Genomic DNA, 26,449 nt, shown 5'->3' with positions numbered 1-26,449 from the left:
GCCAGGTAACAGACTAACTCCAAAAATAAAGCCACACCAAAACACTTACACAGCACGACCCAATACGGTTCTGGAAATCAGTACCGGAGGGCTGACCACAGCAGTCACCTCCCCTTCCCCAGAGCAAAACCGATTTTAAGTAGGCTTAAAATGCATTAAATACTCCCACCCTTGCACAGCTTTGCTGGAACTGTAAAGGAGAACATTGCTAGTAAAATTGCATTCAAGGTTTAAGAATCATACGAAGGAAATAAATTGTTGAAATATGCAGTTCTTCATTTACAAAGGTAAACTGACAACCTGAGAATAGATATGTATTGAATATCACAATTTAGCATGAATAACTTTATCTGAATACTCAAGCTGTCAAAGATGAGCCGTTCAGAAACTTTAAATCATTTTGACGAGGATTTCCACTAAAAATAATATCTCAAGTGCATTTTAAAAATGCCTTGGTATTACACAGCATAGCCATTATTCAAAAAATTACACCTGCTCCAGATGGGGGGTTGAATTCCAAATTTGTCATTTTAAATGTCCAGACTAGGAAAGACCTGTGGTCTTGCCTGATCTGCTGCTTGCTTTTAGTTATTCAATATTCAGTGAGCAAAGCTCAATAGCTCGCAGCTGAGTGAGTGGTGTGTGGGTGCACTGAGACAGCTCCAAGTCATAAACCCGAGAGATTAAAGCAGGTACAACTGGAGTCAAACGTGGCACCTGAACAGAAGACAGGAAGCAAAACAATACAGCTGTAATGACGATGTACAGCTCCTAAGAACCTACACAGGTTCTTAGTTCATTATGAAGATAATGGGAAAAAACACCTCATCCCCAAAGATGATTTAAGGCTTTCTATTTCACCTCCCATGAAGAGTACCAACACCAGGTTAGGATATTTTCTAGACAGCTGGCAGCACAAGAACATTTTAAATAATTCCAACTCTGTCATTTGCTAACTGTATTTTCTATCCTTAAGAATAAGTCAATCAGTTTCTGAAAGGCAACTTCCTTTCTTTCCCACTCCCAACTCAAATTACTTCCTGCTTTTTGACCCTGATTTTTCTTAAAGTGCATCATTTAAGGAAAATTACTGAAAAAAATAGAATTTGTTGAGATTTTTAACAAAAGCTCTGCTTAAATACTGGCCACTATTGACGTCTGTGCTCATGAATAAAAGAGGAGTAAGCAGCTCATTCATTTTACAGCTCCTTCAGTCTTCACACATTTGTCCTCCACGAAAAATATGGAAATGTGATTTAAATCTGTGGTATAAAAATAGCAACAGACACAAAATTGATTCATGACTTTTCAATGAAATTCTTAATACCAAAAGCCTAAGAATATATAATTTCAGAAAGAAAATGAACAGGCTTGAATGAAACAAAAATTATATCCATAAATTTAGGCCTCTTTCCCCACCTCATGCATTTATACACTAAATCAAAGTTGCTGGATGAGATGTGAAACTCTAGTTTACATTTTGATTTCAACAACTCAAGACAGCAGTTTGAGCACCAACACATATGAGCCAGCTGCTAACATGAAGAACGGAAGGAAAAACAAATACAAGTTACAAAAAGCATTCCAAACTCCATCTTGTTGAAATCATTAGATGAGTGCAAGAAACTTCTACAACCTCTAGTTTTTACACTTACCCTTTACCTGTTTTGTTCCAAGTCTTCTACCCTGACAGGAACAGCTACATTTGTCCAGGATGTTTAACCTTTCTTGAAATACAGATTTGTTATGCTCTGTTAAGCTTTCTAATGCTGCGTTTGATAATGATTCTTGGGACAGCTGATTAAAAAAAATAAGCCCTAGTCTTAATTAGATACATCCCCGAAATCCTGTATTTGGCAACCAAGTAAGCAAGCCATGACAGAAAAAGAATATTTTTAAAAGGAGGTCATTAAACTGTAGAATATTAGCCCATTTTCCTCCATTATGAGAATTTTGAGGTCGGCACACTTGGAAAATCCTCAACTCTAAAACAACACTTTGCTAGAAGAATGAACCAAGACACAACTGAGTCTCTCTTGGTGCTCTTGCCCTTGCATCCTGCTGCACACTTCCCACATCAAAGCCAAGGAGCACAGCATGAGCCAGCAAATCCCTTTCTGGTGCTTTTGCCGAAACTTGTCTGGATTGTACACCATTCCCTGTGGATTTCTACGGCCCAAAGCAGCTCCTCTCTGCAAGTCCAACTGACACATTGCTAAAAGGCAAGGGAACACCCAGAATGATCTGGACCCAGCACTGGTCAATGCTGTCCACACCAAGCTGTGGGCTTCCTTTGGGTGGTCTGACCATCGGCCCATACCACCAGAGCCACGGGGGGAAGAAGGGGTCACTCTGCCTAGCACTCTGCAGCACGGTAGATTCAGTCTTCAGTCTGTAGTAGCAGCCCCAACACTGTGCAGCCACGCAGCATAAACAAGTCAAATCCACACATCTTGTTAGGATTTGTTCACAACATTGCAGAAGGGTAACTTCTTCTGACAGGCATTACTTAATCTGGCAGATTGCATTACATTTAATGTATCACCTTTCTTCCTATATAAAAACACAAAGCCAGAATAAACTCCGTACTGCATGTTCGAATTTGACAAAGTGTTATTATGTGCCTGGGCCTGATCCAGCTCAAATTGGTATTGCTAGATAATCTAATACAGACCAAGTATTAATGAACAGCAGCAGCACAGACGAATTCAGCAAAATACTGCTGATGCCCAACACTACAATCTTATTAGCCATCTAGACTGTATCAGCAGCTAAGTGCTACCCCTACACCCTTGGCAGACAAGCATGTAGACTCACCGAGGGATGCAGATTTACCAATGTGATCAGAGAACATTGCACTCACTATCTGTGCAGTAAGAACTATTACTTTTACAACTGAAGACAAGCTGATGGTTTAGAAGCAAAGTTGATTGAGCTCTTCTCTCCCTTGCTCTGCAAGGTAATAATTCATTCAAAGTTCTATTTATTGGCTGCAATAACTTAATTTACCCTTATCGTATGTATAAATGACATACCATGTTTCCAGTGCTATGGAAATCAGATTCGAGCTTGGTGATGATATATTTGAAAATGAATGCTTTCCACAGTTGGAAAAAATGCTCACAAAGACTTTATAAAGCTTTACAGTTGTCTGTAGATTTGAGTAAATATTATGTGTGGACACGTATGCATGTAGACAATTGCAAAATGTAGATTAGAAATCGACTGAAGCAGTTTCTCTCTGGAAACGTTTCACATGAGCAATAACATACGCTCATCACTTGATTTTCATCTATTACAAAAATGTAATTGTTAATTGTTACCAAGAAATAGCTTGCTAACTGAAAGTTGAATGCAAAGAGTCTGCAAATTAACTTTATGGGGTAACTAAGAAAATCAATTAAGAATTACAGTAGATTTCAGCTTGGACCCTTCTCCATTCCCACGCATCCCAGACTTGAGAGACTACCTTTTCTCAAAATCACCTGAAATAGGAAAACAAACACTATTTTTCTTTTCTTCATGATACATAAAGCTCACTCTTAAACAATGGGAAATAGCTGAAAACACCTTGTTTTCAAGTTGAAAATTCAGAGGCTTGCTAAGACAGTAAATTATAACTTACGGGAATATATAACTTGATAGATTCTAACATCTCTACGCAACGTGCTAGCATCTGTACAGCTTAAAAGAAAATCAAGTCTTCCCTCCTGCCGCAAGAAACCCAGAGCTGCAGCTGAAAGCTCTGCCCTATTTCAGTCCTGTTAATCCTCCCGGAATAGCTTTAAGTCTTGCTCAGGTGCTGAGTACACAAGCCTGTCCTCAGCTCACCTTATTTATAACTTCACCCCCCAGCTGAGTGTTAACTGGCTCATCTCACTGCTGGTCAGCACTGCTAGCTGCAGCGGGCAGGCCAGCAGGCTGTGTTTGATGCACGGGGTGCCAGTGGAGGAGAGCACTGCACAGAGAGACTGCAGGCAGAGCAAGAAGTCAAAGGAGCAAGTCTTACGTGTGATATAAAAGACCGGGGGGGCCTACAGACACGTGAGGCTGTGTGCAATAAATGGAAGCCTTCAACAGACAACTCTGTTCACCATGGTTGGACTGTTGCCTTCCCCTGCTGAGGTCTCCAGGATGGTGTACTATGCTACCATGAGATGAGCCGTTCCTTCCTTCCTTCCCACTTTGCTTGTCCTGACAGAAGGAGGAGATCAACTGGGAGACCAAGGTGCACTCTTCTACTTTTTACCTGCAGTGCTGTGTTCAGCTCTGGGGCGCCAGAACCAGAAGGATGTGGAGATATTGAAGAGAGTCCAGAGGAGGCCACAAGGACAAACAGGAGCTGGAGCCCCTCTGCTCTGAAGCCACGCTGAGGGAGCTGGGGGTGTTCGGCATGGAGAAGAGAAGGCCCCAGGAGACCTCACAGCGGCCTGCCCATGGCTGAAGGGGGCTGCAGGAAAGCTGGGGAGGGACTCTGTGTCGGGGGTGTAGGGATAGGACAAGGGGGAATGGCTTTAAACTAAAAGAGGGTAGGGCTAGATTAGATATAAGGAAGAAACTCTCTACTCTGAGGGCGGTGAGAGGCCCTGTCCCAGGCTGCCCCAAGGAGCTGTGGGTGCCCCATCCCTGGCAGTGCCCAAGGCCAGGCTGGATGGGGCTGGGGGCAGCCTGCGCTGGGGGCAGGGGGCGCTTTAAGGGCCCTTCCAACCCAAATTGTGCTGTGATCCTGTGATTCTACTTTTTAGTATGCAAAATAGGTGTGAGCTTTTACTTAGATGCTGCAAAATTTTACAGAACTGTCTTCTATTTTAATGCTGGTTTGTAGATTCACCATACATGTTAAGAGAGTGACGGGAACATACTACAGACACGAGCACATTCAACTCGTCTGTACATCTGGCACATCTCATCTCAGCCTGCTCTCCCTGCTACACCTTTTACAGGGCCAAAAGCTGAGATGAATCTCTGTGTATTTTAGCACCACTAATTCTAACTCAGCAGCTCTTCGGATGTAGCACAACAAAACACCTCTCAAAAATGAATTTGCGTATTTGCTGAAAAAACATGCATGGTTTAAACAACCCAAGCATACGACTCACTTGCAGTGGACTTTCTCATGTTAAAAAAGCAAAATCCCTTTAAATGGTATTTTGATCCAGTTACATAGCCTTGCTGGCATGTTTAGAATTCATCTGCAAAACCAAAAAATTCTCAGGAAAGAAAATTTGAAATAGCAATAATGTCAAAGACATCACTTCTGTAAGAAAGATGTATTGGAAAATACTATGATGCTGAAGAAAGAACCTTCTCATCCTTCAGCTCCTTAATTCATCCTTTTTCTGAAACAGAAGGGAAAGGCAGGAAAAGACCATGAAGTTGTAGCTCTTAAGAAATGTTATTTTCAACACATTTGTGTTTAACCACAGCAACTTTCTAATAAGAAAACTTTATTTCACTAAATCCATTTCTCCCCGTAGCCAAAATGGCTCATGGCAGTCAGAGTGGAATCGACATATGTGGGGATAGGCAGCAGGACCCTTACTCTTTAAGGCTCATTAGTTCAGTTCCAGCCCATACCAGTTGTCACTGAAAATTTCATTAAATAATGGCAGCTTAGAAGCCTTCACACAGTCCATAGGAAATGTATTAGTACAATTGAAGCCTTTCTCAGAAGAGAGGCTAGAGATTTTATGCCTCTAGAAACATTTTCTTCAATCCCTGTCAGTTGTCCCTGAAAAACAAAAATACTTTGCTACAGCATGGAAATTTTCAGACATACTGTCAAAGCGCTTCAGTAATCAAGTCCATTCTTCCAACATTTCATACAATTAAACTGAAAATAAATTGGTCCTACAGTAGCAGAAAAACAAACAAACCAACCATAGCCTGTGTTCCTCTGCACATTTGCGCCCCACTTGCCATTTAGTGCCCCTCTGCAGGGTGTTATTGGGACTTGCATGTAGAGTGATCACACATCCTCCGCCTCCCCAGGAAGCCAGGCTGACAGAAGACCCATACCCAAACAGTGGGAAGATGAAGAGGTACTCAAACACTATCAAACCCTTCATTGCCCGTGAGACTCATTCGTGCCCTTACCTGCGTTTGCACAAATACCAAAATCCCCAATGAGACTGCAGAGACGCAAGTACAGAGAGAAAAGAACACGTAATCTGCAGCAAATGTCCAACATCCATTAACACTCTATATCGTCTCAAGAGTATAAAGGAAGAAAAAGAACAGAACAGAAGAATGTTCACTGAGTTACCTAGGACGGGCAAGAAGACAAACACGATCTTTATGGCTACAGAGGTTTTGTTGTGAATGCATTATCAAGACACCATGTACGTTGCTCTTCACATTTGGGTGAAACTCATCTAAGTTATCCTGATTTCTGTGCTGGCATCTGGCTACGATACTGGCTAGTAGGTAACTTGACTAAACCCACCTTAGGGGAAAAAAGCACACATGGTTCTTTTTGGGGTGCAGTTACAGCAACAAAAATCCAAACACATAAGTCTGAAGTACAAGGAACTCTCAGTTGTTCACCATCACTGTAAGGTAGCCTCCGCTGATGCTTAAGCAACAGTCCCAGAGCCGGAAACAGTATTTGGGTTTTACACAGCTATCGGCCCAAAGAAATAATTCATAAGCTCTAACCTACCCAGGAGCACACCTGGATTGGTGCTTCCTATTTACTACTTTGGATCACCGTTCTGCAGATTGCCTGCCTCCATACACAGCAGCAGCACAATTCCGCTGAAACTCCAGCTACCATTAAGTTGGAAGCTACAAGTGGCAAAAGCCGTCTTAATGCCTTCTTCTGACATAAGCCACAGCTCCTCTGGGCAGCCTGGGGCAGGGCCTCACCACCCTCAGAGTCAAGAGTTTCTTCCTCCTATCTAACCTAACCCTCCCCTCTTTTAGTTTAAAGCCATTCCCCCCTGTCCTATCCCTACACCCCCTGACACAGAGTCCCTCCCCAGCTTTCCTGCAGCCCCCTTTAGGCATGGGCAGGCCGCTGTGAGGTCTCCTGGGGCCTTCTCTTCTCCAGGCTGAAGACCCAGAGCTCCCCCAGTGATGCTCCAGCCCTCTGAACAAAATGCAACAACACATCTTAAATTACTCAGTACAGCTGTCCTCTACAAAGCTGCGTTAACACTTCTGACAATTGCCCATGCAATATTCTCAATTTCTAGAATAAAACCTAAAATGTTTTAAAGTCTCCATTTCAGTAAAGATATTAATTGATGAACATAATTCTCTGACTGAAAGAAACCCCCATACATCTAGAAGCATTTAATTTTGCTTTTAAGACCATCGAGTCATATAACCCATTCATTTAAACAAAGAAAAAGTGGAAAAAAAAATCATTAATACCTCAAGAAATGTGAAGTTCACCACTCCTGGGATTCTTTACCCGTCCCCCAATATACTCCTACTTGTCAAACGCATTAAACTGATGGGATGCCTCAGCCCTCAGCCTGCTGCTTGCACTCATTACCCCATCTGTCACTGTCACACGCTACTGCCCGACAGTCCCTAACTCCTCGATACACACTCGGGTCCAAGCATACCCTTTGTTCGGCGTGGATCCACACAAACTACAGCACTCCCACTGAACCCTAGGACATCTGGAGGGGTGCACTCCGAGCCAGAAAACAACCTGCTGGTAGCAGCATCACATCCTTTGCTGGGCCTGTCCGTTTCAAAATACCTACCGCCAGCTTAAGCAAGACTTACGGAGAAAGAATCATTTAATATGAAGTAAAGAAGTGGTAGCACTGACTTGACAGCTGAGCCTCTACACTGTTATCAGGTATATTCGACCTTCATTAATCTCGGCCACACAGGGCAGTAGGGGAGGACACAACCTACCCCTTCAACAATGACAGCTAAACAATAAGGGCATTTCAATTCAAGAGCTGGCTTCCCAGGAGATTCGTTTATTTAATACATATTGTGGCTTACAGATGAGGTGTGTCGCTTCCATTATCTGCAATGCGAATTGAAGTTTCTACTTCCCATTTGACTTCTTTAATGGGGAATTAATGGCTCATAGGAATTCACAGTGAAATAGATATATTAAATCACTGCAGAGACAAACAAAGCTTTTAGGAAAAACACACCTCTCCACAACGTATCCTATTCAACAATCTGTCTTGTAGGCCAGTTACATTTGAGTAGAAATATTAAATATTTAGGAAGCACTGACTCAAATATTCAAAAGATGAGAAACAAAGTCCAGCTGAGAAACAACTACCAATTAGAGGGACACAAACTTATTTCTCCACATTTTTATTCATACTTCAAGTGACTACACTCAAACTTTAAATTTCCTCTTTTTTTTTCCCACTATTTATCCCACCATTCTTCACATATGCAACTCAAGTGCTGCTAGAACATAAGAAAAAGTGTCAGTGCTACCTTTGTGTAAACAGGAGTACTCGACACCTTCCCAACAAGGTGGCACAGATACAGTTATTTCACAAGCGTCAAATCCCATGACTACTTCTATAGTACAAAACTGGAAAAAAGATGAAAAAGACAATGACTGCTGACCCCTGAACTATTTAGGTAGCGTATGCATCTATTTTCACCATAATTTACTAAAACTGAATTACAGACTTCACACACAAGTTCTACAATTAAATGGTAAGAACAACCATATATGTTGTGATCACACGCCACCTAAATGCTCTAAGACTTTTTTTTTCCATTTTATATAACCATGACACAAACATGATATTGCTTCTACTAAAATTAATACTGCACTACGTAAATTACTTTTATGGCATTCAGATTACATGTGGAAAAAGGAAAAACAAGAATCCCACTCAGTACATGGACACAATTACCAGCGGAATTTCATTTTGCTACGGCCATCATTTCTTATTTTCAGCAGACATGACTGATGACTGCAAGAAAAATCAGCACAGAGGAAGAAGATAGTCTGATGCTAAAAGCCTGTCCAGTAGAAACTGGGTTACTCAGCATACAGGTGTATTAAACACTACTGACATCATTTTTTCTTTGTTTCTGTTACCAGAAAAAAATGCATATTTTTATCTGTTGGAATGCAAGCAACTCCAATACCAAGCAGTTTGCCCAGGGATAACAGCAGAGAAGTTTCACCAGCATGACCCAGACTTGGTTCAGCATTTCATTGCGCCCATGTGTGACAAAGGTTAACCACACATGCTACACTCAACTGTGCCTAACTAACTAAATTAAAAACAATAAAAAGGAGAAAAAAAAAAACACTGAATAAAAATTAGTGAAAATTAGTAATACCAAAGAGTAACAGCCACCTGTACAACGTGACATTAACAGGGAGCAAACACATCATCACGTTACAGTATGCTGCACTACAGGAATGCTGAGACCAAAGATCAAAAATTAAAGAAGTGTATGGTTTGACAAATGAATAAAATAGCTATAATTCATTTTTCTCTCAGAGTTTACATGAGTACCTGTAAACAAGCTCTGCTGCTTCAGAGGTATCCACTACCAAAGCTTAGACTGAAAGAAACAAGGAACCTTCTAAAAGCTGCATGGGAAACCCAGAAGACAACAACATTAATGCTCTTCCCAGGCTTCAGAAAAGCAGCTGGGAGCCTCCACACCCTCACCAGTGACCGTGGGGAACCCAAAGGGGCGTCCCGGAGAACAGAGATGCACTCACCGTTACGACTCTCTTCATCGATAGGAACTATTGTGGCTGGAGGACCTGTTCTGGCCAATTTGCAATCTATAAAGATTAAAAAAAAGAAGTTATTTCTGATTCCAGAGAAAGGACCTTGGGTTTTTGTTTGTTTGCTTGTTTTGTGGGTTGTTTGTTTTTCAAAACAAGTCACGATATTCAGCATACTGAAGACAAGCATCACTGAAGTGTGATGGATCAAAATCTGATCTCTTAATTTATCCATTATTCAGATAAACTTTTTAAGGCAAAGGAGAATCTGATGACGGAGGATTTAAAGTCTCAGATGCTGATCCATATCTAAAACTAACAATTAAGCAGTGTAAGCTTAATATGCTTTGCTGTATTCTCTCTTAGGGGAGCTTTCTTCCCATGTCATGACTACACGCACCAAATTCTTGCCATGTACCCACAACACAGTTTGCTGGCTACACTAGAACATGTCCACGTCTTGCTCTGGAGATGCTACCAGGGAGCACAGTGAAGCAGAGTTCCCTCAGGACAGATATAACAGGACAGTAATTTATCCCAAAGAAAAAAAACAAAGGAATAATTAAAACATATAAATCATAATTAAAGCTTCACAGCAGAAACAAACATAATTTGAATTTAATTGCAACAAAAAGATTTAAAGGAAGTGAACAGAATTTTAATAACATTCAAAGGAAAATAAAAATTAAGAACAGACAAGCAATGTTCAGGAAGTTTCATTGTGCCATCTTACCCTCATATTGCCAGTCTGGAGTCAAAAGTTTAGAGGCATCAATGGAAGCAGAGCAGAATAATGAAAGAAAATAAGTAAGATTTTGTTGCTTTACAGAAACGATAGCTTCAAAGACAAAGCAGTACATGCAGAGCTAGCAAAGGCATAGGTGTAGTCCTACAATATTCAAAAGTATGTATACTACTTGTAATAAGTGGATTTTGCGAACAATTTGGTTTTCTATATTAAACAGAAGAAAAATATTACCTCTTCAACCCCAGTAGGAAAAAATGTTAATTAAGAGGTGCTTCTCATTTTTAAAGGGCCTCACAGTACCACTAGAACAGCATGATAAGGGAAAACATTTCTCCTTGCCCTTTCAGCACAAAGAACTTTGTCCTCCTCGCAGGGGCCAGGCCACAAAGGCAGCTACGCAGAGCTTCGTACCGATCCAGGGAAAGCAGCACTGGATTTTTTGGAGAGGTCTAAACACTTTACACAATATCCCAATAGAAAATCATCTGTAAATTAAATGCAGCAGCAAGACGAGGTAAAACACAATTTCCCAGCCTGCAGGAAAAATGACACACTCGCTGACTTCAACAGAATTGCACAGCTGCTAATTACAGGCTGCGACTGCCCCAGCACAGACCGAACCTATGGAGGAAGATGAAAACAGTGCAGCATTTATCCAGATGTCTCTTCAGGTGAGGCCCCCGAAGGGCATCCCCATGGCACGATGATTTCTTGCACTGACAGCTTTGCTCTTCAGCTGACAAGCGCAGCTGCAAGACCAAACTTCTCAACAGTGAGCGCACCACAACTGACAGCATGCGTCTTTGAGACTCGTAATATTTATGAGCAGCCTGAACACCACCTGAATTATTACCAACAATAACACCGTCACCATGTAATCAGTGTTATTTGGATTTTCCAAAAGCCACAGAGGCAAACCTTTCTGCGAAGATGAAAGGCAGAGAGCTGGTGTGGGTGCGCACACTCCCAGCCGTTCAGCTGTGACACTGCTGGTGGTTTCATGTACACATGTACAGCTTCGTTTGTTATCCTAAGAAATCTACGTATGTTTGTTCACTGAGCAAATGCTCTCTTTGTATTCTTATGTGCTCCACCTTGATACAGAAAAGTTACATATTTATAGTTTTTTTGTTTGTTTGTTTTTTCAAGGCATTAACAGAGGAAACAGAGCACCTCAATGAAATTCACCTTCCATGTCATTATAGCTTTCATTGCTAGGAGCACGTTTGTGCAAAGATAAGTACCATTTGCATATCCACATGAAACACAGAATTTTTCCTGCTTTTATTATTTTTGCTGGATGCTATAAAAATAACAGGACCATAACTGATACAACCCCAACCTTTTCCAGAGATATTTTTTATCTATTTGTTGTAATTTTCAAGAACTTTACCGTTTGGCTAACAGAACAACCCTTCAACAAACTCCGTTAGTGCTAAAAGCCCACCGATACAAACATACCAAGGCTGTTTTCGGGAAGGGTCTGCCATTTGTCACCCAACAGTGACCACTGCGCACATAACCACACAGAAATCCAAAGCAGGGACAATTTTTAACCCTGAATATTACATATTCCTTACCAAAAGAACGATCGTGACTTTTTGTAAAACCAAATGAGCTTTTTCCCCATTGTCTCTATTTCTGCACTGGCGTTTTCCCCTTGCTGGGTTCCTCTGTGAAAATGTCACCCAGATCAGGGTTCACAACCCCCACAGCCTTGAGCTGAATTCTCACTACGCAAAGTATTGAAATTACAGATCAATCGTGCTACAGCAGCCTTTTCATGGGATTGGCGTTCCACCAAATGCATCAGGATTTTCAGAATTGTAAACACACCACACATAATTGCTTTGATTAAAATGAATACTCGGCGCTGAAATCTGGATTAAAAAAATCTCAGAGAAAAGGTACACTGTACAGTGGAGTTTGGTGATTTGCAGAGGAATTACTGCAAGTGTGGGCAGGTGAAGCAATTAAATTTGTCATGAGATAAATTTCAGTCAAAAGAACAGATTAGAGTAATAGCAAAAACTAATTCTACAGCTGGGGAAGGAAAAAAACAGGATGCATAGAAGAAATTCTAGCTGAGGATCACAGTGATGGCACCAATAAAAAAAATCTCAACAAATGCGGCTTTGTTGCACAGATAACAGTTTACAGATGATCATTTTATATTATTTCAGCCACACCAGCACTAACCAAATACCAGACTGCATTTTAGGACGTCTATCACCCCTCCACTTCCTCCAAAGACAGAGCCTAATAACGCCTTAGACTTGCTTAGTTCCGCATTCATCAGCATACACTCAACAGATTAATCTAAAATTGCAGCGTTACATAAATTTCCAATTCCAAGGCAGACAAATTCAACTTCAGCCTTTAAAGATGAGTCCCATGTTTTAAATACATGGGAGGTACATTTATTTTCTTGCCAAACACAGTCAACAAGCTCAGATACTGTGTTTTATCACCACGCACCAGACGGGCCTTGTGGAAAATACCGAGTACACGACAAACATCTTTGGGCTGAAGCCTGGGCCAGCCGTCCTGGCTGTGTCCCCTTCACTCCTGCTGCTCCCTGGGGGCAGAAGTCGTCCTTGGCTCTGAGCAGGTGCAGCAGCTCTGACACGGGGTGTGAGCATAGCGGACCCTGGAACACCCTTCCCGCAGAGACAGTAGAAAAAGAAACAGTTCAACATTTTCAAAACCTACCCTAATTTTCTTAAGAAAGGGATCACATGAAATGGTTCTCAGCAATATTAGGAGTTTCAATTTCTCTTGAATTTTATATAAATGTTCCTCAACAGAAATTGCTTCAACAGTAATAGATTGCTTTATTCAACAGAAACAAGCACAGATAATTGCAGCACCAAAGCTGACTTACAAAGGAAATGTTTACACACCACTTTTTTCTGATTCTTTTTGTTGTTGTTTGCTTTGTTTTAAAGTGCCTTACATTTGATTATGGGCCTCCATATAAAACAGAGATGTTTCCAACTCTTCTGATTCAAGCTGCAGATGATTATAACATAACACTGATGCTTACCTAGCTAACAACAAAAAAATGTTTATAAGACTAGTGCAATAGCTGAGACAGAAGAGTTTCTCTCCATCATGGGATTTCTTCCACAGGAGGCCCTTGCCCATCAGCCCCGTAGAGGCAGAGGCTGTTTCTCAAGGTACCTCCACTCCACCAGAAGCACCTGCAGAAGTGCGATGCTGAAGCACCATCTGTTTGCTCTCCAGGTATTTGTTCTCCGCTCTCAACAAAAAGCCACTTGTCCTTGAAATTCCTGGGCATAATGGAATGGTCACAGAAGTCAAATCATCCTGAATTGAGCTCACTTAAAAACGGCAGAAAAGGCCATATTCTAAATGAGCTTCCCTACCTCCGGTTATCCCAATACAATCATATTTCTTGTTTAAGCAGCAGCACTGGTGAATGTACTCGCGATGCAGCAGCGTCCTCCCACCCAGGCACATCACAGAAAAGGCAGTAGCCATCAGGCAAGTGAAACAACAAGCTAGGAAGGCTTTCCTGAAAGCCTGCAGGAAAGCATTTCTGTTCCTGTCATTAACTTCACTGCTCCCTCTAACTAGTGTTTTTGCTTTACCAGTACATGATCAAGGCAAAGGCAGACAAAGTGCCTGCCTCCTTGGGAGCGAACTCAAAATCCATTTAACAAACGCTTCATGGAACAGTTACGTGGCTTAGATCCATTTGGTTTCTGATAGCTCATTTTCATTATTTTAATTTCTAATTATTTTTAATGAGATGGCTCAGAGGAATCCCTCAATCAAGGCTCTAGGTAAGATGCTCAGCAAGGTCAAACAGCATGAGCCGGCAACCCGAATAATCCCATCCTCTGCCACTGGAGAGCCACCCCATCCACTCCCCATCCGAATACCCAGTGATATGTCGCAGACCTTCAAATTCAAGCTAAATAAAACATTGGAATTAGCTGGGAGCAGTGTCTGAAGTTGGCTGCTGTAATCATTAAATCAAGACTGCAAGGCCTGCCATCACACTGGTTATGTGGAAGTTCAGTGATGAAAACAGCTTGCCCCACAAAAAGCCTTCCTACAAATTTCAGTGACTATAACCAAAATGCAATCTCCCACGGCATTTACTAAAGGGTCTGGGTGTTTCCAGTGACATCGCAAAACTCAAGGAGAACTTCACAAAGGCAGTCTCAAGGCCAGGGGAGTCTCCCTGCCCCGAGGGAGCAGCCTGCAGGGAGAGCAGCACTGGCCTCTGAACGAGCAGCCCGCCCGAGCCTTCCCGGGGAAGTTATTTCCCGAGATAACTCATCTCCTCCCAGGCGCTCCTGAAATTAAAGCTAGAAAAACATCCACTTCAATTTGCTAATCATCAACTCTTCCTCCAGCTGTTTCAAAAATACCCAGTTAGTACTCTACAGTATTTTACATTTTATTCTGTATTCAATTTTGCTTTCAAATATTCAGATGTAACTAGATTTTTTTTTTTAAATAAAAAACAGTCACAGGACATACAACCACAGACAATCTCAGAAGACTGACTCAGTCCTAGCAGATTTGCAGCCTGATTTGAAAGACCGTATTTAATGAAGTTCTACTCAGTAACTGTGGAAGGAAATTATTCTATTTGGTGGCAGAACACAAGACAGTATTTTCATTCTTTGTCACTGGAACAAAAGACCAGACTCTAAATGCCATCAGAGGCTGTAGAAGGCTCTATTACTTTCCAGTATCCATCCAGTACTTGCCTATGTCTTTTACCCGAGCCAGAAAACCTCACCATACAATTACTGCGTGTTCAGCTTTCAGGCACTTCTGCTGCACTAATGACGTCTGGAACATTAAACTGAACAGTTAGCCAATAATTAGCATGTACATTTAATCCACGTGGAAAACATTTTGAAAGGTGATGTGTACCATAAAACAGCTTTCCTATAAAGCGTTGAACTCAAAGAACAGAATTAAGGCCTGATAACTGTGATACACTGAATAAAGTTAGGTTCTTTCAGCAGGAAAATCTTTTAGCCTATCTGCAAGCACAACGTACAAGCAATATTCCAAGAACACAACACTACCTCTTAACGGATTTTTTTTGGTGTGAATTTGTCCAAACTTTCTGAATCCACTCAAGTGCTTTGCATCTGCAACATATTAGAGCAAGCTTACTTTGAACCTAGTCACTACCACTCGCACCCCAAAACGTGCTGCGATCCTAAACCCAAAGGAAACACTCAGCATTCAGCAGCACCCCTCAGTTCAGCGACAGCAGCAAACGTCAGGCAGCAGTCTTGATTTCAAGCATTTCTCCTATTCTGACCATTTCCATCCATGTTGAGAAAGAAAATAGAGGGGTGGTGAAGAGTTTTTAAAAAGTCAAAGTATGCAAAGTCTTTAGTTTCATTTATTCTGTGACTTTTAGGCACATAAAGCCCTTAAGAGATGTACAGCTAGAACCCACTGAAGTCCAGTCCTCAAGCCTGAATCAGTGTCAATACTACAGCCATATTAAATCACAAACTAATGAGACTGGATCAATGAAAAACTAGATATGTGGTATCTGCCTGATCACTGACTGGAAATTACAGGGAGTTCATGCACGTGCCATACAAAAGATGTACTATGGAAGAAAGCTAAAACACTGCACTAATGGATTCATTAAAACCTCGCCAGAACAGAAAGTGCCACGAGGGCTGCTTGGGAACCACTGAGGTGGCTGGAGATGGCAGGGCCTGCTGACCGAGTCTGCTTCAAGAGAGCCAAGTGGTTCACACACCAGAGTATCAATGCATACCCTGAAACCCCAAGCCCATGGGCTTCGCAGAAATCCCCAGCAGAGCTCCGGGGGTTTGTGACATGCAGGGAAAGTCATGGAGTGTTCTCTGTCTTTCATTTGTTTGTTTGTTTTTTTTACATTGGAGATACAGGAAATAAAAGAAATGAAATTCTAAGAGTCTGTGGCACCGGCTGAGGTCACAACACTTCACACTTAAATCTTCTGAACCATGCATTCTGCTTACAGATGTGCTTTATTCTCAGCAATGCCCAAATTGCTCATTAAGCAAACAGTCCGTTGAAAAATCTCACACTTATACCTCCACGTTTTGCACTTCCACTGCTCTTTCAGCAGGGAACGCTCCCAGGAAAAAGCCATGAAAGGGTCTCTCTAAACACCTCGATTTACAGAACACGGCTGCTAATAAAGAGCTACATAGAACCATACATTTAAGCTAACCGAGTAACTAAGCAACCCAATTTAAGGAGAAAATGTCCTGTCTTGTTTCCTGTGTTGCTGAATTCAGAACTACAGCTGTGCAATTTAGGATAAGCTTGGCATAACCTTTACATTAGCAGGCTTGTGCTGCAATTGCTCTGTATTGAAAATAGCATAAGAAGGGCTTTCACAGACTATTTAGAGCTCTTCCTGATAGACATCTCTAATTGTTGGAACTGGGAAGGAACGACAGCAAACTTGAGTTTGATTCAAACGCATTTGTGATACTTCTAAAAATTACACTGAATTTCTGTGCTTTGATTCAGACTGCAAATTAATGGCTCAGCTAAGCACTACTGTAAAATTCATAGCTCAGATTCAAATACTCAGGTGAAAGACGATCCAAATGCTCAAGTCTGACTGTAGACTCATTTGGGTTTGTTTTTTTAACAGAAGAAAAGGCAATGCTGACAGATAATAAAGCACAAAAAGAGACGTAAGTCTGAGTATTATTCTAAGCTCTTGTTCACATAGCCTCAGAAAACATGTTCTCATACAGAATACGCATCCCCAACAGCTGATTTATTTGGAAGCTTTATTTCTCCATTCTTCAAACATTTTCATACAGATATAATACCTATAAAGGGTTTTATATGTGAAAATTGCCCTGCAAGTGCTATGTATTGGTATTTTATTTTTACTGCTTTACAAAAATGCAGTACCATTGATCTTTTGAGCAATATTCTTTCAGATTGAAACAATTTCCATTTTACAAGCAGTTTTGGAGTTGACAGAGCCTTTTAAAAAATCATACTTGTGTCCCCAAACACTGTAAAACACAAAAAACATGATGCTATGCCAAGAAGCACCTAAAACTGCTATTAACCAAAAGTAATTTTTAAGACCATGAAAATGCACTGAATGAATCAAGGAAAGCTGTAACATCTTCAGACATGCTAAAATTTTAAAAGTTGACTCAATCTGCTTCTAACCATGGCTATACACCGAGCACTAAAATTTCACTGTTTTCAGTATTTCTGAAATTCCATTTTCCCTATTACGACTGATGCATTTAAGACAATCTTATACAGGAAAGTGAAAAAATATTTACTATTTAGATTAAACTGAATCCAGATACCACAAGCAAGTTTTAAAGCTGCAGCAGCTTTCGCTACTGTATAAAAGCAGACAAAATACTAGTAGGAGCAAATCAGAAAAAGCAGGTGGAAGCCTGTACTGTCGATGAAACTTCTTTATGTGCAAGTAAAATAGGAAGAGCATTTAATAAACTGAAACATGGGAGAGGGGACAGCTAAGCTCTGCCTATAACTGAGCTAAGAACATCCAGCCGTCCCATTTTCCTAAATGGTTTCTTTGTGATTTTTAGACTTCAGGCTCAGTATCAAGGTCATTGCCACAGAAATCACGTTGAGTTATCAGGTTTCTCATCTTTCCCTGAGCAGTTTCTCCCCCTTTCAGTGCAGTACTCTTTTTGTATGCAACAGACACAGAAATCTCAAGTTTGTATCTTCCACAGAATTTAGCGGGATTAGCTGGGACAAAGGAAAGAAGCGTGAATAGGAAGAGTAAGGTGAAGTTCAGAAAAAAAAACATCGTTAAATGTTTCTATACACCCAGGAATATTCTCATTTTTAAAGATGATGAAATTTTTTTAAGTATTACCATCTGTGAATACCACTGAATTGTGTTATTATGAGATCACGGTCTCAGCAACGCTCTTTAAAAAAGCAACGTGTTATAAAATACGCTAGAAAAAACTGTATTGATGGAAAATCTCAAGCCCCCTTTGTATTTTAAAGATTCAAGGAAAAAAAGACACCTTCACCTCAGACACTGTAAACATCAACATCCACATCCCTTACAGCAAAACACAAGAGCCAAGTTGACAGAGCCCTTACGCAGCCTAACAAGAAGCTGGCTTTGCTGCTCATCAGCCACCTCCCCCTTGCTGAGCTGCAATATTGCTGCCCTGAGTATTGCAGCAGCTCAGGCGAGTCCCACTCACGTCCCAGGCGTGGCACAGCCAGGGCAGGTAACCCACTGCCTACCTCTGCTGAAAGCAGGCTCTGCGAGCCAAGCTGCGCTCCCAGGATTGTTTGTGTTTCGGGCCATTAACAAGCAATTTTGCGAACATTTACATCTTGTGCCTATAAGTATCTTCCTTGTGACATCTGTAACGAACTCCATGTTGATCAACATCTTCCTGCGATGTAATCAAGGCACCACGCAGCAGTGCCAGAAGGAGAGGACGCTGCTGTGCTGCTCGGCAGAGCGATGCCCTGCCGCGGCCTCCTTCCCTGAATGCACCTTCCCCTTCCAGCTCCTTCAGCACTCACCCAGCAGCCAGCCAAAGCAGACTTCAGCAGCTGAATTTGATGAGCAGCACGGTGCCAGTTTCCTCCTTTTGCACTAAATCATGGCAAACGCAGCCCTGTGCTGTGGGGATGAGCTGCTGGGTCCTACGGCCACAGAACTCCCTAGGATCATCTTGCTCATGCCAGAGTGACCCCAAACCCTGCCTGCAAACAACCTGCATGACTGACCTGGAGGGTCTCACATTTAGAGATGGTATGCCTCAACTAAACGACGATTTAATTATCAGTGAACACGGTCTTGAAGACAGACACTGTGCTTTGGTCCCAAAACCGGAAAGCTTCAGATAATTCAAATAGGAGATGATGTATCTAACATTAGTGACAAAAGAAATCAACAGGCCATAAAAAGGATGAAGCCTGAAGGTTTTTTAAGCATATTTCCAAGTATTTGTACTGACAAAACGCAGGAAATAGCATGTAAATCAACTTTTCACTAGTAATCAAGTTCCTGTGGCTTCATGAAGTTACCACACTTTGCACAGACAATGTTGAAACATGTTCACCTGTGCAAAATGCTATTAGCCAACGATCTGGAAAACACTGCCTCCCACCTTGGAGGAAAAGGTAGAGAGCTGACAGCCAAAAGCAGGCTCTCAAGTTGCAGACAAAAGGCCCTGTACTGAAAAAAGGCAAAGGCATCTTTAAGACACCATGCGACTCCTACCTGCCATCTGACTGACAGTCCTGTCCACTTGCATGTTCCTCATCTATGAAAAATACCAAGTAATAAGGCTTCACAGAAAGAGTCATCCTTTGAAGTATCTGTTTAATAAATTATGGTCCAAAGGATTCAGTAATTGAAGTCTGAACTGCTTTCTGCACACCAGTCCCAGCCTGTGTCTAAACAGCCTGAACCCACGTTAATTACAAAAGCAATAAGGGCTTTCACGTTGAATAGCTACAAAATATTATTTGTTTTTCTTCTGGTTAAATGCACACTTTTGATACCAATTTTCTTAAGCAAAAACCAATGCAATCTTAATTTATAATTAAACTTTTTCCATATACAGAGGTAATTGTACCTTTTTCTTACACAGCGTGTCCTCCCAGTCCTGCAGTTTATTATTTATACTTGCCAGTAAATTCACAATACATTTCCCAGGTCAAAACATGATTTGCCTGAAAAATGCAGGGTGGAGGGGATACAAAGTTTGTGAAAAGCTGATCCTTTCTTCAAAATGTGTTTTAGAAACAGCTTTTTCTAATATACAAAACCCACGAAGGTATAACTGAAGCCTCTTACATGAAGCATCTACTTAATGAGCTATGTTATATGTTATGAGCTGAAAGAATTTTTCTGTAGCCTCTCTTCCTTTTGCAAGATTTTCCTCATACTTTGGCATAAAAACACAAACCTTGTTTTGTCTTTAAACTAACGTAAATTTTACTTTAATGAATTTAAGGCTTTAGGCCTCTCTGCTGTAGAAGAGCAGGAACAAAAGAGTAATGGGATGAGACTAAAGGCCTGCATAAGCCCACCCCTCGGCAGACAGTGATCACCAACACCCACCTGCAGAGGATTCCCTGAGCATCCAAGCACCCCCAAGAGACAGCGCCCACAACACCAACGCATGGCATCTCCGAGCTTTGAAAGACTTCTTCCCGAAACTCATGCACTTCAGAAAGTATGGATTTTTGTTTTCTAATAATGCCAGTGAGAATAAAGTCAAAGCATGGTATACCGGCTGTCGAAAACCTTTATCATCAAACAACTGCTAACATGCAAGAAAACAGAGTCAGGATATTTCTGCTATATTGGAAAAGACATTTCATATCGCTTGCAATGTGACTCCAAGCCCTCAAAATATTTACTTCTGAATTTTTACCTATCTAGAAAATATTTTTAAAAAGAAACATCTTATAGGACACACCAATTACCATCAAAATCTCTATCTTCCACTACCCTCTGGGAGAGGTGAGGAGATTGGAAAACATTACCTTTTCCTAAAACAAACATGACGTTGGTACATTTGTGCTTCCTGAGATGTCAAATACCAAAGAAATAACATAACAGTTAACAAATCAACTACTACCGGTGCTAATAATGAGAACAGGTAACAACATAAAATGCAGAAGTTCAACTTCTTACTGCAAAGACTATCAAAATTTGAAATAAAAACTCCAAGAAGATATTTGATAGCAGAAACAAAAATTGATATTCTCGTACGTTCTTCTCAGTGTTTCAGACCCCGTGAAAAACTAGAGGTGCTAAAGGGGTATCAGCATCATCCCATCAGCAATTCCTCTTTCCTCTCCAAATAAATACATAGACACAGATTTTTAAATGGCATTTTACCAAAAAGGACAAGTATTAGTAGGCGGACTTGTTAAGTCAGTCCAACCTAGGTGTGTATTCAGGCAAGTTTTACATCAGCAAGGAAGGGCAGAAAAGAGGGCATGTTTTTTTCTTAAGTTGCAGAAATATAATAATAATTTGAAAACAGACTACATAGAGGCCCATAAGCAGGAGGACAGAAATGATGCCTTCAAGCTGGACTCAGCTTCATTTCTACAGCTAGAAATATAAGAATACAGGGAGCTTTCAAATTCTTCCCGTAAGGTTTCCACCTAAGAGACAGCACTTAAGAGAACCCTGAAGATGATACATCAACTGCACAGATATTTCTGTAGGCTTCAAATGCATTCTTAGCATCCACTAGTGCCAAAGACTATGCCCCTCCCCAGTCCATTTGAGCCCCCCCCCTTTTTTTTTTTGATTTTATCTAGCAAGCAGACGCTGATAGAGTATCAGCACAGTGACACAGAAGTACTCAGCTTCTACTCCATACCCAGGCTGACTGTAATGGAGAGCTTGATTAATTTTGTATTAGCTAGATGCACAGCTGAAAATAAATCCCAAGCCATTGATTGTACTGGAAGAACAAGCAGATAGGACATTTTCTCATACCTCTCGTACTTAATTATAGAAAGGTTGTACCCACAAGGACTGTTAGAAAAACAGCTGAAACACAGCTATGTGCTTTATTACAAAGTATGATTTTTTATGTTAACTAGCAAATGATTTAATATGGGGGGAAGGGGGATTAAGAATCTGCTTCATTGCAAGTCTATTACTGTATAACTAAGAAAACAGTTGATCATCTGAAGCCATTCACTCTGTTTATCTTGCCTTGGCAGTGTACTCGTAACTATTTTAATTGCCAGACAAGCGGTTCAGTGATTCTACGGAACTGTGTGGGGACCATGCCTGTAAGCCTCTGGCTTCATTGGCGGTTTGTGTACTGAGCAATTCGAAGACAAATAAAGTACAGTAGCCTCCATCACCGTTTCTTTGAGCACCCAGGCTGTCATTAGCCAGCAGAGACTCTCATCACCTGTTAATCACTACCTCTTTAGCAGCAGAAAAAGACCAAGTCCTAAAAACAAAACAAAACCTCTAATCCCCCGGAGCTGTGAAATCACCAGCCCGTGCCACTATACCCATTGGTGTTATTAACTGAACAGATAAAACTGGAGATATGAGGAGCAATTGACTTGAGCAGCATCCCGGAGGCAAGCTTCTGTGTCTTCCTGATTAGCTTCATTCAATTATGTTGTCTTAATTGCTCGTGTGCTCAAGCTCATTAAGTGAAAAATAATATTGCTTTCCTGCAGGTTGTGCACTTGAGACTCGAGGAACGGACATACAGTTGTGCCTTTGAGATGCTGCCAGACAGATCTGAAAGAGCAGTTACGGCTGATCAGAAGAGAAGCAGACTGCTATTTCTCGGGGCTTGTAAGATCCTCGATCTTGTTGTGATCTCAGTGACAGTATTTCCCATTTTTTTCTAAATCACTGGTAACTTTTCACTTATAAATCTTTTTTTTTTTCCCCACTCGAAGACAATCAAAATTTTGGAGTTAACACAACAGCTCATAATCTAACAGCACTACAAAAGAGATTACTTTAGGCTTGTCTTTACCTTCATACTGTAAAACTGTAACTAACGCAGCCCAGAAAGAGGACCTGTTCATCCAGAAAGTACTTCAGAACTAAACCTCTCCAGTGCTCCCAAACTACACTGCACGTGTAGAAGCAGTACTATTCTTGCTGAAGATACTACACAGTAATCCAGACAGGCAAAAAGTAGCCACTTTGTTATAGAAAATGTACAAATAACTACTGCCACTAACCCTACCTCTGCAAAATGAAACCGTCTTCTTGTACCGTACCACTATGCTTAATGGGATTTGCAGATGCCCAATTTAATTGAACATAAAACTGATTTCCTAAGGACAAACATACTTTGTGAACTTCTGGTAAGAAATAGAGCATGGCATTTTAGTGAAGAAGCTATAAACAATAAAGACAATTCAAGGCCATAAAATAACCCATCCTTGTCTGATTAATGTCTGCTACTGAAAGACATTTAAGGCTGTAAAATTTGCTACAGTTGCATCTGTTATGAAATATCAGTTAGATGGCATGCTCAGGTACAAGTGATATACAAATGCATTTTTCTTCTCTCAAAACCACAGAAAAAAAACCAAAGGGTCACCGGAACAGATGGCTCACAAGATGTACCTACACGCACAAAAACCTTCAAACCTTCCCCTCTAATGTAGAAAACAATCCTTACCAAATGAGCTAGTACTTGTATCAGGCCATAATACAACTTGGCAACATTTAAAAAAAAAAAAGTTGTTTTTTTCTTTCCTCACTCCTGCACTGTTGCCAAACAGGAAAAAAAAGAAGGCTCAGATAACCCTTAAAATGCTTCTCAGAATGGAATCATCATAAACGATGGGCTTCCTCTCAGAAAATACATGGTCTGCACTGAAAAATATTTGTTCATTTTTTCACATAGCATAAAATACTTTACAAGAACTCTAAATTGTTGTAAAGCTAGCAAAGAAGAGTGCCCACATTTTTCTTTTCCAATGAATTTTGCAATATAAAAATGTAAAGGAAAACTTGGAATGAAAAAAGGCACTGGAGAAAGGGAGCTGAAGTTTCCAAGTTGTGCATCTGTAACTTTGCACACTGAACAAAACAGCTTAAACATTCTGGCTCAAAAAGCCATTTAGCATCTGAGTACGATTTTGAAAAAGAACTTGGAGCATCTTCAAGCTCATGCCATGATTTTCTCCATTTTCATCCTTGTATGTCTAGAAGCCGTGAGATACAACACCAGACACTATAGAACTGCAGCTAACAATAGTGGTACAAACCTTATTCTAAACAGCAAAACCGTGCCATGATGAACATCAGCCACAGCGAGCTTTGTCCGTCTCTGCCTCCTGAGAAGTGGCACTGACCTTGTCACAGAGGCTTGCTCCCATCTGAGACTTACCTGAAGCCCCCTGCCTCACACCAGCTTGTCCCTGTTATTGCTGGATAACCAAATACAGAGAACTGACAGAAACATGTGAAAGGCATCACTTAACTTTACCTAAACACTAGCTATAATCCCAGAAACACATTAAACATTTTACTTATTCACACTGCAGAATCCCAGTGATTTTATGAAAAAAGACGGATGAGTGAAGAATTATTCGCAAATATGAGTAAAATATGGTTTCTATGAAAGACAGTGTGAGAGAATAATATCACTATTAACTCATAAAAATTAAATGCATCAACTGCACTGTCACTGGGTGTCATTATCAGACATACTGTGGGGCAGAAAAATAGCTCACTGATTTACTTTCTTCCCCTGACATTCTTTCAAAATGCAATATGGATAAAAGCAAAAAAAAAAAAATCCCAGCTATTTCTCAGGAAACATGATCAGTCCAAATTGTCCAACTGGTGACAAAAGAACACCACCACACCTTGCATCTCCAGCAACACAAATATAGCATACACAGAACCTGCTTGAAGCTTTAAAAGCAGTTTGCAATACGCTGGATAGAAATCACAACATTTGGATGTTTCCAAAATGAGAAGCGGTAACTCTTATCCCTACCGAAGGCACAACAGAAAACCGAAATGGCAGTGTAGGCAGCCTCACAGCAATAGCACAACACACATCTTTTCATGAATATAAGCCTGTCAGGGTGATATGGCACCACTTCTGTTTAGCCTGCGATTGCAGAGAAACTCCATTTATAAACCCTGTCTGAGAACACACTCACTTCTCTCCCTTGCTCCCTTTTTCACCTCCTCAGCCCTTCGCTCTGCAGTCAGGCTTAAAAAGCGGCACCATGACCATCTGACAGTATTTCAATATTTGATTTCTGCTCGTTGTAGACTACAGATAAAAGCTATTCATCTCTGCACCAATTTAAGGCCTCACATGCCCTAGTATTTAATTTACTACAGTAAAGGATATTTTAATAAAAAAAAAACTCAGTAAGACTTTTTAAAATCCATTACTGCTTTCCTTCAGCTTTCCCCCAAATTTTCCTTTTGCCACATACAAAACATTTCCTGTCTTTCAATAGAGATTCCCTGGAACAGCTAGGAGAGGATATTCATACCTATCTGTGCACAGGTATGAATATATGCAGACAAAATTCTTCAAGACAGAAGGCTTTCTGAGTCCTTTCTCTTTGATCTATTAGTAAGCTCACATTAAATACGTGAAGTCTTACCCATCGGGAAAGTATGTATCTGCCTGATACTGCAGGACACACAATTACAAACAGCAGTCTCTTCAAAAGCAACAGCAATATTAATGGAAAAAAGGGACGTTCCTTTGTGTTTCGTGTGTTTGTTTTTGTTTTAAAAGTTGAAAATCCCAGATATTTCCTGCCCAGCAATTCCTTATAAATCCCCAGCAATTGACTGAGCTTACATGAGCTTTAGTCAGGAAAAGCACTGTCTACGTTTAATGACAGACAACAGATGAACACTAACAATCCCCTAATCTGAAAATGATTACTGTAAAACGCATGCATTAGGATGAGCTGTGAGAGCTCATTCTTTACAATTACTGCCCAAACGCACTGCCCTGCAGACACCACAGCCGATCTGCTGTCTCAGGCTCTGCAGAAGTTCAGGCCTTCTTCAGAAGTGCTGGAAAACACGAACTATTATAAGCCTTCCTCAATACAAGTCCATCCTTACCGAGTAATCAACAACAAAGTCAAGATCTCCTCTGGATAAAGACTTCACACCTAATTTTTTCAGAAAAACTTAGTAACGGTACTACCGATCTTTTCCTATGTTAATTAAAACTTCCTATTTATTGCTACTGTAATTGGAAGCGTCCTTGCAGTGCCCCACTGCTCAGTCGGATGTCCCGCCCTGCCACGTAATAAAGCAGGGAATTACCCCTGTTACCGATGCAGCTCGAAGTGCCATTTCTGATACAGGAGCTAATTGAACTGAAGCAAAAGTGCCTCCCTGCTAATCTGTACCAAAGATTGTAATTCATTTTTCTTTGAGGCTAGTGCAGTGCTTTAGCCAGGAAACAAACAGCAGAACTGCAGAGATCTGAAGGCAATAGATCTTCTGC

At 40.9% G+C, this 26,449-nt stretch overlaps 1 protein-coding gene across 29 annotated transcripts in view; it reads right to left on the bottom strand.

Annotated features, from left to right (window-relative positions):
- PCDH15 (protocadherin related 15) overlaps positions 1 to 26,449 on the bottom strand; it is a 539,977-nt gene that overhangs the window by 319,674 nt on the left and 193,854 nt on the right. For 28 of the 29 annotated variants that reach the window (XM_080598442.1, XM_080598431.1, XM_080598457.1 and 25 more), the window contains one exon: positions 9,683 to 9,748. The exons of the other annotated variant lie outside the window; for it this stretch is intronic. In XM_080598442.1, the coding sequence (XP_080454568.1) occupies positions 9,683 to 9,748 (66 nt within the window). The remainder of the gene's footprint in view (positions 1 to 9,682; positions 9,749 to 26,449) is intronic. 29 annotated transcript variants of the gene reach the window in all.

Source organism: Anser brachyrhynchus, assembly GCF_964034855.1.
Source record: "Anser brachyrhynchus genome assembly, chromosome: 6".
NCBI lineage: Eukaryota > Metazoa > Chordata > Aves > Anseriformes > Anatidae > Anser > Anser brachyrhynchus.
The sequence above is the reverse complement of the archived record's forward strand: the minus strand, read 5'-3'. Positions and strand labels throughout refer to the sequence as shown.